The sequence below is a fragment of the Sebastes fasciatus genome, chromosome 3 (genome assembly GCF_043250625.1).
Source record: "Sebastes fasciatus isolate fSebFas1 chromosome 3, fSebFas1.pri, whole genome shotgun sequence".
NCBI classification, from domain to species: Eukaryota; Metazoa; Chordata; class Actinopteri; order Perciformes; family Sebastidae; genus Sebastes; species Sebastes fasciatus.
This window is the reverse complement of record NC_133797.1, coordinates 7,904,828-7,920,498: the sequence shown is the minus strand read 5'-3', so window position 1 is coordinate 7,920,498 and position 15,671 is coordinate 7,904,828. Positions and strand designations below refer to the sequence as shown.

General features: G+C 43.3%; 1 protein-coding gene across 16 annotated transcripts in view; it reads right to left on the bottom strand.

The window, feature by feature from the left end:
- ctnnd1 (catenin (cadherin-associated protein), delta 1) overlaps positions 1 to 15,671 on the bottom strand; it is a 35,963-nt gene that overhangs the window by 19,081 nt on the left and 1,211 nt on the right. For 7 of the 16 annotated variants that reach the window (XM_074628746.1, XM_074628743.1, XM_074628748.1 and 4 more), the window contains exons 2-8: positions 8,789 to 8,936; positions 5,352 to 5,426; positions 5,110 to 5,235; positions 3,216 to 3,502; positions 2,961 to 3,051; positions 1,456 to 1,646; positions 954 to 1,215 (exon numbers count right to left, since the gene is read on the bottom strand). In XM_074628746.1, coding sequence (XP_074484847.1) covers positions 954 to 1,215; positions 1,456 to 1,646; positions 2,961 to 3,051; positions 3,216 to 3,502; positions 5,110 to 5,235; positions 5,352 to 5,426; positions 8,789 to 8,929 — 1,173 coding nt within the window. In that variant the 5' untranslated portion in view covers positions 8,930 to 8,936. Of the gene's footprint in view, positions 1 to 953; positions 1,216 to 1,455; positions 1,647 to 2,960; positions 3,052 to 3,215; positions 3,503 to 5,109; positions 5,236 to 5,351; positions 5,427 to 8,788; positions 8,937 to 15,326; positions 15,485 to 15,671 lie in introns of those variants that run through there. The other 9 variants (XM_074628750.1, XM_074628758.1, XM_074628755.1 and 6 more) reach the window with 3 other exon arrangements.

The following is a 15,671-nucleotide window of genomic DNA, read 5'->3' as shown; positions in this document are numbered from 1 at the left end:
TTTCAATTGAACTTCAAGTTCAACTAAATCATTCTGAGAATATTTAGCTACGTTCATGAATTGTCACATAAATTCTCTAATTCACAGATAATCTGTTAAACATCTACAGACAAAGTGAAACAGTTGTAATTGAAATCTTACAAATACTCTATAAACTACTTGTTGGTGGACTATCCAAATAGTGTTACCTTATATTTTTTCCTTCTTACAGTGAAACTGCACAAAGTTAACACTGCCTTTCTCCTTTTTTATCATCATTGTTGAGGAGGCAACAATACGTCATCTTGTTTGAATAAACTTTATTGAAATTGTCACTAGACAGAAACAACCGCAGGCTCCGTGCTTACATTCAGTGTGAGCATAGAAGTCACAGGTTGGTGCAGAAAGGCATCAAAACATGTAGTGTGAGTTAACACGACATACAAGATCAATAAAGACACAGAGTGTCTGCCCAGCTTGAGACAGACTTCCTCACTGGATGTTTTTCTTTCCTTGACTGTTAAGTTTTGCTATTGTAAACACAACAAGTGCATTACCACATGGTTAAGCAACCAGCAATGCTGACTGAGCATTGACTTCACTGATCAATAAGTGAAATCTATTAGCATCTTTTTAGTTCCAATTCAAAATCAATATCCAATATTCAGAGATCCAAAAAAAAGGGTTGTCACTGTTTACTCCCTGAAATTAAGTTTTCCATCCATCCAGCTACTCCTTATCTTACTCCCACTCATGTAGAATTATTACTTCCGGTCTGTGGCTCTACTATATCCCCTATCATACATGCCTCAGTCATTCCTAGAAAACACATGACTAACATCCTGAGAGATAGCGCGCTGATCTCTGCGCTCTTCAACTAATTGCTTTTAACTAAAGTATCCAATCTACATTACACTGGATACACCACCGCTTTACACCATAAAAACAAATGCTTGCACATGTGCATCTCTTACTTTATCATTCTTGTAGGTGAGATGCTGCAGGTATGCAGCTGCGTTGCTCCTGACGGGGTCCAGCCTGTAGTTCAGCATGGCGATGACCTCTGGCAGCTCCGGTTGACGCCAGCCGCCGGGGCCGGGGCCGGGAGCTTTCCTTAGAGTGCTGTCCAATGAAGCCATGCTGCCTCTTTCACCCTGGGCCAGTGGCGCTCCTCCTCCCCAATAGTACATGTCCCCTGGGCCGCTCATGTCACCATCCAAGGTACCCTCGTAACTCCTGGGGAGGGAAGAGGATAACATATGTGAATGTACACACTTTTCATCTTCATCTTTTCATCATTTCTCTAAAATATAAATGACTGTGAAAGGAACATTATTATGAGCACTTCTTACACACAAACATCACTCTGGAAGATGACTCAGAGACATTACATACAGTGCATACACACAGAACATACATCTAGATGTTACTCATCCCTGAAACACAGATGAGTCACTACAAAAACACGCAGCTTACCCAGTCCTGCGTGGGGGCCCATGGGGGAACCCATGAAGGTTGCGGGGTACGGTGCTGTAGTGCATTGGGTGTCCCATGCCATAGTCAGGCTCATCATAGCCCATGCTGCGCTGGTCATCCTCCAGACCGTACGGTTCTGGGACAAACCTCTGGATTGAGGATAGCTCCATGGCACTTCCCATACGCCCCACCTACACAGGGACACGGTCCAAAATAATGCAAGTTACAAGCCAAATGCTGTGGCAAATTTAGGCTATGGCTTTAAAACAAATGGTGTACTCCTGTAATCCTATTCAATTCTTAACATATAGCATAGAAGCAAAACAGCAAAATTAGCAAGTGAATCTTGAAGTGTCAGCAGACCAAGTTAAAACCCTGTTAAAAGCAAGTGATACAATGACTATGTTTACATGCACACTAATATTCTGAATATGACAATATAGTGAGTTTGATACAGGTCATGTAAACAGGATATTCCATTTAGATATCCTGAATTATTCCAAGTGGAGCATTCTCAGATTAAGACATGTGGGATATGCAGATATTATTCAGGTTTTAGGAGCATTCTTTGGACATGTATACATCACATTCAGAATATGCGTCTCAACTGGGGTTTTTCTGGCAGTTTGGGACACACAGCCTCTTGCCTGTTTACAGCTCTGCGCGTTGTACACAAACCAACTAGTCGACAGTTTGTAGAGATGCAAAAGAAAAGCCCATATTTTTGGCCAGAAGGGGAAACACACCTACTTTTCAACATTATGAAAGACTTGGATATCAACAGGTTTTTGGTAGGGCTGTCAAAGTTAACGCGATATATATACTGTATATACACAAGATATGTGAATGAGAATGGGTTCTATGGGTACCCACAAGTCTCCCCTTTACAGACATGCCCACTTTATGATAATCACATGCAGTTTGGGGCAAGTCATAGTCAAGTCAGCACACTGACAGCTGTTGTTGCCTGTTGGGCTGCAGTTTGCCATGTTATGATTTGAGCATATTTTTTATGCTAAACACAGTACCTGTGAGGGTTTCTGGACAATAGTTGTCATAGTTTTGTGTTGTTAATTGATTTCCAATAATAAATATATACATACATTTGCATAAAGCAGCATATTTTTCCACTCATGTTGATAAGAGTATTAAATACTTGACAAATGTCTCTTTAAGGTACATTTTGAACAGATAAAATGTTTTTAACTATGGACAATCATGCAATTAATCACGATTAAATATTTTAATCGATTGACAGCCCTAGTTTTTGGATATGTGCAAATATCGCAACGCCAACCTTTTCAAGGTGGTGATTGAAGGAATTAAAGAGCGAGGCTGTGTTCGCACGATTGAACAAGTCTGCCGTCGGTTACATTAATCAGAGTATGCACGGCTGCATGTAAACGGGAATAATAGTAGAATATTCATTTGCAATGTAAATAGCTTAGTAGGAATATTGTCTGTTTTTTTTTTTAATAAGGGCAGTCAATGACTGTTGAACATACCTGTGGCTGAGCAGCATAGGGGTCCAGTTGGTTCCTGCTGGGGGCTCTGTAGCTTGGATCCAGAGTTCTGTAACCATCTGGATGAACCGGTCTGGAGATAGGAGGCACAGGGAAGTTGAGCATGACAATAGAGAGAGATGGAAATATTGGCCAGATTATCATTTGAATTGCAAAGTTAATGTCTCGATGGTTTGAATCCTTGATCAGCTGGACTTACATGAACTTTCGACATACTAGTTTCAACAAAAACTATACCTGTAGCGATCATCCATGCGAGCTCCCCTGCTAAGGCTAGCGTAGGCATCAGCTGGGGGTCCAGTGCGGTAGTCGTCGTAGCCCCCTGGCGGTGCGTAGTGGTAGTTGCGGGGCACGGTGTGAGTGGGGTAGTCCATGGGCACGACACCACCGGGTGCCTGTCTGTAGACCACGGGTGCAGTGTAGCCCCCCATACCTGTCACTGAACCCCCACCATCCAGGGAAAGTGTGTCTGACACGGAGGGGATGACTGTGCGAGTGGTGGTGGTCTTTACCACTTTCTTTACCTTAAAGAGCAAAAGAAGGGAGGCAGGAGACGAGATTCAACAGTTAATATTTACAATCTTAAACTGATGTCACTTATGCCCCTTTCACACTGTGGACTCAACCAGGGTTGAACCAGGGATGGTTGTGTGTATGAAAGGGTTAACCCGCATTGATCGACTCGTCTTTGCAACCCAGGTCGAGAGGTGGGTCGGACCAGGATTGGACCAGGGTTGATTTCGATGTGAAAATAGTATAACGTTAAAACGAACATAACAAGGCTGCTGAATGAGAGAGACATCCGCCGTTACGTTACAGGGAAGCACACCGTGTTAATAATACCTCCCGGTACCGCCAGCTGTACGCACATCTGTTTTTAAAGCGTGTTTTCACATCTTCTATTTGTAACGTTATCTTATTAAACTTTTATCTTTCAAAATAAACCTGCTAAAAGATCCATCTGTCATCTGTTCTCTCCGTTGTAAACCAGACCTGGTTTATTACTTTATCAAGCAACTAGCAAACTAAATGAAATATAAACTCATTTTATTATGTTTGGACAAACTCTCATATTATCCAACAGTTGCCACATGTCCAGCTGAAAAACTTTAGTAGGTCTACTATATGAAGCCAATCTTTGCTGGGATGGTGGAGTGAGTGGAATACACATTTCAGTCTTCAGAAGTGTCTAATCCTTTTGTAAAGGTTGCCTATATTATCATATTAGATAACATAATGTAGTATAATATATGATAAATGGGTACTGTAGATAGACAGAGGAAAAAAGGTTCATGTTGATTAATAGATACTGTAAATCTGTACAGTATGTTGTCTGTATGTGTTTGCATACCTTACAGCTCCATACATACAACATAGTTAAACATTTTATAAAGCTAAAAATGATGTGTACTATATTTACACTGTTTCCCAAAAACATGCATTTTTCTGTGACATTTTATGTTTTTGCACACATTGATGATGCCACTTTCATCCCTCTCTCTATAATCCTCCCGTTTGAATGCATTTAACATAAATGTCAGTATATGTGTGCTCTACAGTTGTAGCATTGGCTGATTTGACCACGGAGTTGAGAGTGTTGGCTGGCTTGACCGCACATTACAGCAATACGATAGCGTTTCCTGACCATGACAGAGTTAGCATGCAGCTTTAGCCATGATGTCTAGCTCTGCTTTTCTTGCAATGTGTGAAACCCAAAGTGTTTCCATACTTTACTGTATGTGTAGTGTTTACCACTTTGGATTTAAAATGTGAGGGTGCAGGTTGTTTCCATGCACACCCTGCACCGTTTTGTACTTTCACGTTGCGGCCAGCTGTGGTTTGTTTTGGTTGACGGATACGACGTCACGTTACTCAGATTACAACAATAAAAGCAGTAACTTCCTTCTACCTCTGCATAGACTAGGCAAATATATCGATTCTGGCATTAAAAAAAAATATATTTCAAAATCGTTTAAAGAAAGTAAAATTAAAAAAAAAAAAAATCGGGATACATAGGTGAATAATTTTTTTCCACCCCTACTATATGCAACACAAAACGGTTCTAGTCATTTAGTGCTGTAAACTACACACTTTGCAAAGTGAATTTCCATTTTCCATCAACTCATGTTACCGTGGTTTCTGTGCGCCGCGTGGTCCCATCTTCACTGGTCTCTACAGAGACAACAGGTGGCGCCTCCTGGGGATCTTCCTCCACCGTGTATGTCTCCTGCACCACCTGACCAGGCTCCATCCTGAACTGAACACACATTTCAGAGAAAAGCTAAAATATAGATCTTACATGGGATATCTTCAGGGTTAACCTGCTTAAGAATTGAACGTCTGAAACAAGAGAGGGTTCCGAAAGATGCTTACATGATGTGTCCCGTTGATGTAACCCTCGTTCAGTGTCAGCCTCTCTATGTCTGCATCACAAGGAATGCGGCCGTTCTGCAGGGAGGACGAAATACACGTGAGGATCCAACACACACACACACACACACACAGCTTCGGATGAAAGGATGAATATGCATTTATGAACACACACACACATCACAACATTGAGCAGTTGAACCTTTCCAGCCATTCAGAGCAACGACTGCACTCATGTCCAGTGCTGACCTAAATTAAAAAAAATTAAAAGTGGAAGCAGCAACCGTTGTCAACTTTAATTTTATTGGCGCCCAGCTTTATCTTTTGAAGATTAGGCACTTTAATGCTGTGTTCACACTACGAGCGACAAAAGCAACAAAACGGCCAAGCGTGGCCAGCAACATTGTCGCAGAGTCGCCATTGAAGTGTTACTCAAGCGCTTGTTGATGTCGTTAAATAGCACTGGGAACTGGCTAACAGCAAGAATATGTTGCTTCAACATGTCATTGGAGCGCTAAAAAAAGTTGAGGCCAGCTCAACTTTGATTTATAGCGCTTCACGCACGTCACGCACGTCACGCAGCGACACGTGTCGGGCATCAGTTTCTAGATTCATGTCATCAGCTTCCAGTGAAAAGGACTTGTGGCCTGTTGCTTTGTCACTCGTAGTGTGAACACTGCATAAGTTGCTTTGCTGCTGCAAAAGGAAAACACCATTTTTTTTTCTGAGGCGTTACGCGTGGTACGCACAGAGCCGGCACAGACAGACTGCATAATTTAAAATGAGAGAGAATGTATCGGTTACGTGAGATGTGCAAGTAAAAAAATGCACGTTGACATGCTTGAAGTCTAGACACGGGGTAAGAATGACACTGCATGAAATCCAAAGGTATGTAAACATCATGAACATGAACACACACAAGAGGCTTTTATGCATGCGCTCTTCACCCCCAAACACAAACAACTGAATGGAACACACTCATCCAACAAACTGAATGAATGAACTGCGATAATGCAATGAAAAGATGAAATAATTAGTTATGAAATGAATAGAGAGACAAACAAAGAGACAAACTTCTTTCTCTTATGAGTCGACACCACCAGCATTGCCTGCCCGGGAGTGGAGATGGGTGTGGTGCACTTCCCATTCCAGCCACAGGGGGAGCTCTATGTATCTCTCCTGCCGTCTCTGCAGTTTTATCTCCACTACTACGGGGGTAAAGAGGGCACAGCCAAGGGGGGGAATTGCTCAACAGTTGATTAACTGATTCAGAGATGGGATACAGTTGTCTCATGCTGACAGAAATGTTGTATTTTTAAATAGAAAAGCTGCGAATAATACTTGCAGGAGGAGCAGTGACAATCTTTTTAAGTGCCACTCTGCCCATATCGAAGAAACAAGACTTAGTTTAAGCAAATGCACACACTCTTTAGTTCAGATAAGGACTCAGAAGGGGAGAATACTAGAAAGTGCCGGGCAGATGTAAGCGTGTGGGAACCTGTCAGTGAAGATTGAGGTCGGGTTTGTGCTGCCTGGGAGAGTGGCAGAGGCATGCCGAAGCCTTTGGGCTATGTAAACACACACAGGAGAGATAAGAGCCAGCACAGGCTACATTTCTGTCCTGCTCTCACTGTAACACACACACACAAACACACACTCCACCTATATATTTCTGCTCCTTATCAGCCACTAGAATTAATGCGTGCCCACATGCAAGAGCGACAAACGAAAGAGAGAGAGTGAATGAGCGGGAGAGCCCAGTTGTTTATGAGAGTGTGTTTCAAAGGTTGCTTCAGGGCTCAAAGTGTGTGTGTGTGTGTGTGTGTGTGTATGTGTACGCTGGTTTACTCACGCACGCTAATGACCGAGCGTGTCAATAAGGAAGCGAAAGAATGAGCGAGAGCGGGTGGGTGTGCCTGTCTGTCTGTCTGTGAGGTAAACTCAGAGCATGAAGTCACTCGGCAGTCTCTGAACCAGGTAACTGACTCATGCATGATAAAGAGGGTGTGTAAGCGAACAGCAGGACACACTTTAGCTACGAGACAGAGACTCACAATTTTACATCTGATGAAACAGGTCTGACTGGACACTTGTCCTAGTTAATGGACTTAGCCCCACTGAAAAAGCAGGTGAGGGACGTCTGCCTTATACCAAAGAATAAATTACAACAAATTCTAAATAAACCAGCTGGCTGACATACTGGAGCTACAAAGGTAAACTCTTGACGATGGTCCGGGAAATGCCCCATATCACAAATGTCAAGCAAGACATCGCTCTGCATGCAAACTCCGATGGACAAGTCAAGACAAACATGATGGGTTACACTGGGTTGTTACACTTGAATGGTGGAGGGATGGGTGGATGATGGGAGGACTTTGATTTTGAGATGAGACATGGACAGTTACTGAAGAACCAATGGAGGATGGAAAAAGTGTTTGATCTCAAGCTGTGAGGAGCAACAGAGGGTGCAAATTACTTCCTCAGGAAGGCTGTATCGGAAGGTGCTTCAGTCACTTTATTTGACTCAACTTTTAACTAGGCTTGTCGCGGTAGTCGCTGTTACACGGTGGTCGGGCATACACCGATTACATTGCTTGCCCACTGCCCCCACCGTCGTTTTCTTTTCTTTTTTTTAACAGAAATAAAACCCATTTAGTTCATTTTGGTGTATCAGCGACGTGTTATCAATATTTAGTCAGACGATGGACGCTACAATCTGAAAGTGATAGCGTCTGCTCCGTACGGAGTCTCAGCACAGAGTAGCAGGAGTCAGATTTCACACACACGGGACGAGTGACAGTTGACAGACAAGACGATGGCGGAAGATTTGGTGTCAAAGTGAAAAGCAAAAGCGCCTATTTGGCAATACTTCGGATTTAAATCCAATATGCTATTAGGGAACTATAATGAGGGAGGCAATCGCTGTGCGGAGGACGGAGCGGTCACAGCCGATGTGTGCAGCGCAGCAGCGCCGGATAGAAACCTGCAGCCTCACAGCGAATGCTGGACCGGAGAGGCCAGACACACCGCCATCTTACGGTAAAGATCAAAGTAAGCGCTCTACAGATATTGAGTGCCGTCTTTTCTTGTAAAATGTCTAGTGTAATCGGTAACACCGGTATTTTCACAAGTTTATTAACCGGTGGGAAAATTTCCTCACCGTCACATCCCTACTTTTAACACCAAAAAAATCAAGTTAAATTCAAGCGCACTTCAGGACTCCCACCTGACTAAAATCTACAGAGGAGGTATTTTCCCCCACAGGTTTGGTTTAGGTTCTGCTTCCATCCAGCCAGTCGACACAGATGGGATGGAGGTGACCATGGAGATGACATTGGATGAACTCACTCGGATCAAAGGTGAATCCGAAGGACTTTTCGATGAAAGATGTGCGTGAGGGTGGGTGGAAAGGGGGGTGGCAGGGGTTTGTTCCGTGTTACCTGCATGTTGGGGAGGGGGCGGGGCAAGGTGCCGGCACACGACCTCCGCTCCTCCTCCAGAGCTCGGCTCAGCATCTCAAACTGCCTCTCCTGCTCCCGCACCGAGGCCAGCAGGGAGGCCGTACTCGCACACTGCTCCATTCACACGCTGGGAGCAGAGCAGAGCACAGGACAGGACAGGACAGGACAGGACAAGGTCAACACTAGAGAGGAGAAGATATTCACCCAACACCGATTTAATCAAAGAATAAGACATACAGCGAGGCTGAATCACCCATGTACACAGATATAAAAAGCAGAGGGGCCCTGGCACCGTGCACATCTGGGAATGCACACACTGAGGTGCTAATGAAGTTGAAATTCAGAGGTAAAAAAGCAGCAGGAGCTGACGCAGCAAGGCGAAGCGAGAGAAGATAAATGAGGCAAGACAGACAACTGCGGAGATAAAGAAGCAGGTACAGAGAAAATGTGAGTACAGACGGAACAAGAGCAAGAAACACGGTGAGGACGAACAGCAGGCACAAAGAAAGAGCTCACTTGGTTGAAAATTCATGGACAAAAGTGATTATTCCGTTCAAATTCAAGGTGGGACCGGCATCAGCAGAGCAGGGATGGAATTGAAGCACATTTTCAGTGTGTTTCTTCACCTTCTGCTATGAAGGTATAAAAATAGAGGGGAAGTGAGAAACATGACGAGAGACAACTTCAGCTTGTTTTCAGCATGTGGAGCTTGTTAGCACTTCTTCATTCCAGGGATGTAGAGAAAGTGAGGTGAGAAGGAAGACGAGTGCAAGTGTGAGAGCATTCAGAGGAGTTATGAAGAGACGGCATCACACCATCAAGTTGCACTGAATTTGAAAATCCAGAGGTGTTTTTAATTGATAGGGTGTGTTCTCCACAGCTGGAGAAAAAGATGGCAGGCCTCGTTTCCCTCCCGTTCTACGATACTTACTATGCTCTGCAAGTTATAGCCTAACATGGATGGCATCTATGACAATTTACTGTAACAAGAGATTAAATTAGGACCATTTCTTTATAGGCTGCTATTATCTCTACAAACTGAAAGCAATAAACCAGATTCAAAATCGCAAGAAGTCATAAAAACAGGGGCTGGCCAATGAACTACTATGCACTGGACTTCAGTCAATGAGTGCTTCAGCAGCATCAACCAGCTTTCCTAGATAAAAAAACAAAAAAACATTTACAAGCAACCAAAACAACAAGCCGCTAAGGGTACAACTTCCTGATATTAATGTTAAAGACACAAAGGGCTGCATACCAATGATTCATTCCTCTTTGCTTAAAAACAAAGTGAATATTCAGTGCTTTAGGGCACGACTTTACCTCAAAGGCAAATTCCATCTGGTTTACAAATCAGACTATGGTGATCTCAGACAACAATTCACATTTGAATTCAGAAGAAAAAATATATTTATTTATATATACCTGTCTGCTACTCCTCCCGAACTAGGGATAAACCGATCTGAATTTTTCAATCCCGATACCGATAGCGATACCTGGGCTTTGGGTATCGGCCGATACCGAGTAAATAAGTAGGTGAACTACTAGCTGTTAATTATTGAATCATGACACAACACCAATGATCCACTGTGCATTTTTTTTTTTTTAAATGGTCAACCTGGACTTTTGGAAGATAATGCAGATTAAACACATGCCACAGACGACCTACGCATAAATAACAGAGGCATGACAATTAGTGAACGTCACTCCAGCCCAAATTAAGACAATAACAAAGTCCCTTTTACGCTGGTGAGGGAGAAATGAGGAATCTGGGGGAGATTACTTCAACAGTGTCTGTCTAATAACGGGATGACACAAGCGTGGCTCATCTCCAAACCAGGGCAAAAAACATTTTCTACTTCAAAGTTCACTGACTCATGTAGATCAAATCTGCTCTCCATCTGCACACACACAGGACCGGCTGAGTGAACAAAGACTCCTGTATGAAGTTCTGAGTGTGCACAAAATGCCAGCGTGAGTGTGTGCACACATCTGTGTGAGGACGAGTGATTGTGTACGTGGGTCAGAGACTAAATAAAGGTGGCAAGTGTGCGTGGCTGACGTTGGTTGTATCCTTGAATACTCAAACAGTGCATTTTAGTGAAGTTAGTGCAGCCTTGTTTCTATTCTTTTGTTTGTGTGTGTGTGTGTGTGTGGGGGGGGGGGGGGGGGAGAGAACACATTTGTGGACAGAATCACACATGAGCCGCACAAACACGCACCGCCATTGTCATACATTCCACAGTGAGATTTAGCGTGTCATATCCTGTCTCAGCTGTTGGAAGCTGTCCTAATAAGGGAGCCCTTCACTCTTTCATTGTGCTGCTCTCATCAATCTCCCACACCAGCATTTCTTTTTCTTTCCAACCAAACACTTCAACAATCCGGGAAAGAGAGAGCGGGCCCCATTACGTTCTCTGACCCAATCAGGGCATCCGACCACAAACCGACAAAGTGCTTCTTTAGTGGATAATGCTCACAAATTGAAAGATGCTTTTGAAATGATGATCTCAAGTGGGTATATGAGCCCCTGTGCAGAGCTATGAATACCTCAAAGCTTCAGTAGGCAGAAAGTTTTTGGCATCATTGGGCAAAAATTCCATAATAACCTTTCAGCATATTGTAATGCACCTCCTCATGGCTCTGTTTTCAGACAGATCTAGCCGTGACGGGAGACTGGACAATCACAGGTCATTTCCGAGAGCACGTTCCTATTGAGCGTTCCTATTGGCTGTGCTCCGGCTGGTGGGCGGTGCTTGGTATTTCCTCAATGGATCTCAACATGGCTGCCAGCTCACAAACTCTCATTTTACAGCTAAACAGTACACTACAAGATGTTTCTGAAAACATTTTATGCAAGAGTTAGGCATTACAGTAACAGAATATTGATTCATATTTGATCAGCGCGGCCTAGTTTGACCGTTTGATCGGAGTTCGTGAGTGGTTGACAGCTGTTCAGAGATGGCAAGGCTCAAGCTCGGCTCTGATTGGTTGTTTTCCTCCGGTCTGTGAAATCTTGCAGATGCCATTAGGAGCACCGGAGGACACCAGAGGTCACATAGGCACATGATTTTTTTTCAATTACCTGTCTCATGCACTGTCAGGATATAGCAACCATTTTATTAAAAAAAACTTTTTTAAATCATATTGCCTCTATTTCTACCCACTGCAGCTTTAAAACTTAAATTGAAACCTTGACTTCACTCAACGATGACAGATATCTTTGTTGAGATCCCCAAACACAAAAATAAAACAGGGAACTAGATGTGACAGCAAGCTACAGATACATGTTTGTTGTATTGTGAACGTTGCCTATAGCAGCCTTCAAGTTTTACATAATAGGGACCAAGATTTCAACTTGGCAATGGAGTACTGACACTGTACATCAGATAAGTCGACGTACCGCAGTGTGGGTTATCCTTTGTGGCTCTGTCAAAACATCAACACTTCTTTGAGAGCGTAGAGGAAGACGGTCTCTTGTGCCTCCGTGCAACAGACAGACAGACCCACACAACCTCTACAGCTATGCGAGTCCCACCGCTAGCATTCTTGCGGCAGGGAGCAGTTGCCTGTGAGAGACTTTTAAACGGCTTTAGCCACTTAAAGTCCGGCATTAGTCATTCATCTATTGTAAGGCCATTAGCAGCAACGCTAAATCGTATCTGCTAATGGGATAGCCCTAGATTTACACTGCTAAGCCACTTAGCATCCTGAGCCAAAGCACAACACAGATGTACAGCCATCACACCATCAGTGTCCACTACTCGCTGAAAACTTTGTGCATAGTAGTGACACACGCAGCCAGTTTGTCTATCACAAAGTGCCCACTGAGTGTTGTGACTGCAGTGTGTAATCCCTCATTATCATATCATATGCTATCATTGCTATTTCAGCAACTTAGTCACTGGTGGTTGTGGCAGACTGACATGCATTCTGTTTCAGTCTGCACACACACACACACACACACACACACACAGCTGAGGTGAAGCTATGGTAAACTGCTGTTGTGGCTTGGCCAAGTGCTCCGCTGACTCAGCCTCATTTGAATGGTCACACAGAGATTTGGCCTCTGTGTGTGTTTTGTGTGTTAGCGTTGGCCCACGTCCAAATACTACCGCCTTTGCCGTCCTGACTTAAAACCATGAACCCCCTCCCATCTCCCATGTGGTAGCTGCAGAGAGAGCGCACATGCACACACGCCCACCCACGCTCACACTCCACACACACTTTTCAGGGACCTCTGCAAGGCCAGCTGTCTCATCTACAGGACACCAACTTACTATTCTTAGTGAGGAAGGAAAAGTGCAGACAACTGTAACTCAGAAAGCATGAAAGAGCCAAAAAAACGGGCAATCAGATCAAGTCTATGTTCACCTAAATGGAGCTAAGTAATGTTGATATATGGCTGGATATCATCTGAGTTTTAGGTAATTGTAATATTGTGATAAAGCTTTAATGTTGACTTTTCCAACTCGTAAATGCAGCATTACAGTTAGGTCTTGGCTATCATGCCCACATTACAAATTAATTTCTCCTCAGACACAATATCACCTAGCCTGCATCCAGGTTAGGTGAAATATTGTATCACATAAGGGCTGCATGCAATTAAAGATTATTTTCATTACTGAATATTTCATAGTTTATTTCTGAGAATGGCCATCACAATTTCCCAAAGCCCGAGGTGACATCTTCAAATTGCCTGATTTGTCCAGTTAACAGTCCAAGATATTGTGTTTACATTGATAAAAACAGGTAAAAAGTAGCAAGCCCTCACATTTGAAAAGCTAGAACCAGAACATGTTGCTTGCTTAATAACTTAAAACATTTATTGATTTATCAAAATTGTAGTTCGGTATTTTTCTGTCGACTGACCAGTCTACTAATTGTTTTCGCTGTGTGAAGTAAATGAACAATGAATGCCACAAAAAGAGCGGAGGCCTATTTATTTCACACATCAAATGACTATATTTAACAATTTTGGTTATTGATTAGGTCATAATCTACTTATTAAATTGATCACAAGAGAAGAAGCATTAGTATCCGGGTGGCTAACTACCTCAGAAAAGATTACATCGGACAAAACTCCCTACACATGTAACATTTAAACAGATAGTTCAGGTGGTTTGAAGTGGGGTTGTATGAGGTACTAATCTTTCGTACATTGCTTTGATTCTGTGCTGTAACTCCTGTCTGCTTTTACAAACTGGGGGCGTGCCGACCGCTATCTACTGTAGGTAATACACTGACTAAGGATAAGTACCTCATATAACCCTACTTCAAAACACCTGAACCATCCTTTTAAGTTATTTGTTTTTTGACTTTGACTAATGTCATAAACTAATGTTTGTGACTCTTTGATCATACGAGTCCACTGTAAGTCAACAAATGATAGAGTATTGTCACCCCAACTCTAAGATATTGTCATATTCGGTTTAGTCAACATTGGCTAGCTCTACATCTAGGCACGTACATCATCTTAGTCTTCAATTCAACTTCAGTCAATAATGAGATGTACACAGAAATTCAGTAATGTGATATTTCAAATTTCAAAACCCATGTAAAAACTTGACAAATAGTGAACATTCCTGGCCATTTGGCCAATCGCTTTTTGAAAAATGGCAAGGCCTACTAAAAAACAACGTTCAGCAGTTGGTAAAGATCTAGCACTGGTGACTTGCAATCAGACTGTGACCACCGCCTAACAAGGAAGTGGGTTAAATTGCTGCAGTGAGGACCATAAAAGTGTTAAGTAACTGACGCTCAATCTTTCCAAGAAGTAAACCACCAGCACTGAGGCAGGGTACTGTGCGTCAGTTTCGCTTCACGGCTTTAGAAATCTGAGCACTTTGATTTCGCCCAGTGTATGCTATCTCACATGTCCTCCCCTGCATGGAAAGAGAGCTGACGCGCTCACCGTTCAAATAAAAACACAGACTGCAGGTGTGTAACCGTTGGGAGTAGAGAGAGGAAGACAGAAATGGAGAGGGAGAGAAAGAAGACAGACAGGGAGGAGGAGCGAATATAAGAAAACCCCAGCTTCTGTGTCAGAGGGACACACCCGTGGTGTGCTCTCGAAGCCCGTCATTACCGAGGCTCACAAATGATAGCCCTGGTTAAAACAACTGGCTAAGCAGCAAGACTTCAGCCCCCACAGACAAAATGGCTCGGAACAAGTTCTAGGCAGCGAAAGCAATGTCCAACTTGAGATTTTTTGCCCCTCCTTTTTTTGCATCTTAACAGAAGGGACATTTCTGAGAACAGCACATCCAAACTTGCTCACAATCTCTCCCATCTCTGTTCTAGCAGGTCAAAGTAGACATATTTAGAGGAATATGACAGGCATGTCCAAGCTGCACTGTGAAACTCACCGATCAGCTGACCGTACCAACTCAAATCAACAAATCCAGTTACTTTTAGACAAGCTGTCAAACATGTCTCGGGTTTTATCTGTATGTTGTTATGCAGCACCACACACAGAAACTAAAGAAGACCAAGGACAGCAAATTGAAAAGCTTACACCAAAAGTTATCCACAGATTTTAGCCAGGTCCCTGTGAGTAATCCACCATCCGTTTCCCAGTGACCGAAGAACTGTAAGTTGAGAGGGGGTCTGTGTAGCAAGCCTCTCTCTACACAAGGGACTGAATAATGAAGCAACAAACAAGCCTACCACTTTACCACACCCACACATCCAGACCTACACAACAGGTTCTTGCTTTTTCCCCCCTCCCTCCCTGCTCCACCTCCACCACTACCACCACTCCTCCTGTCTCCGTCCTCTACCTGGCAGACCACATCAAAAGACAGCGGCTGAAACATTAAACCCACAACAAAAATTTAACAAAAGTCCAAAGGCAATCTGC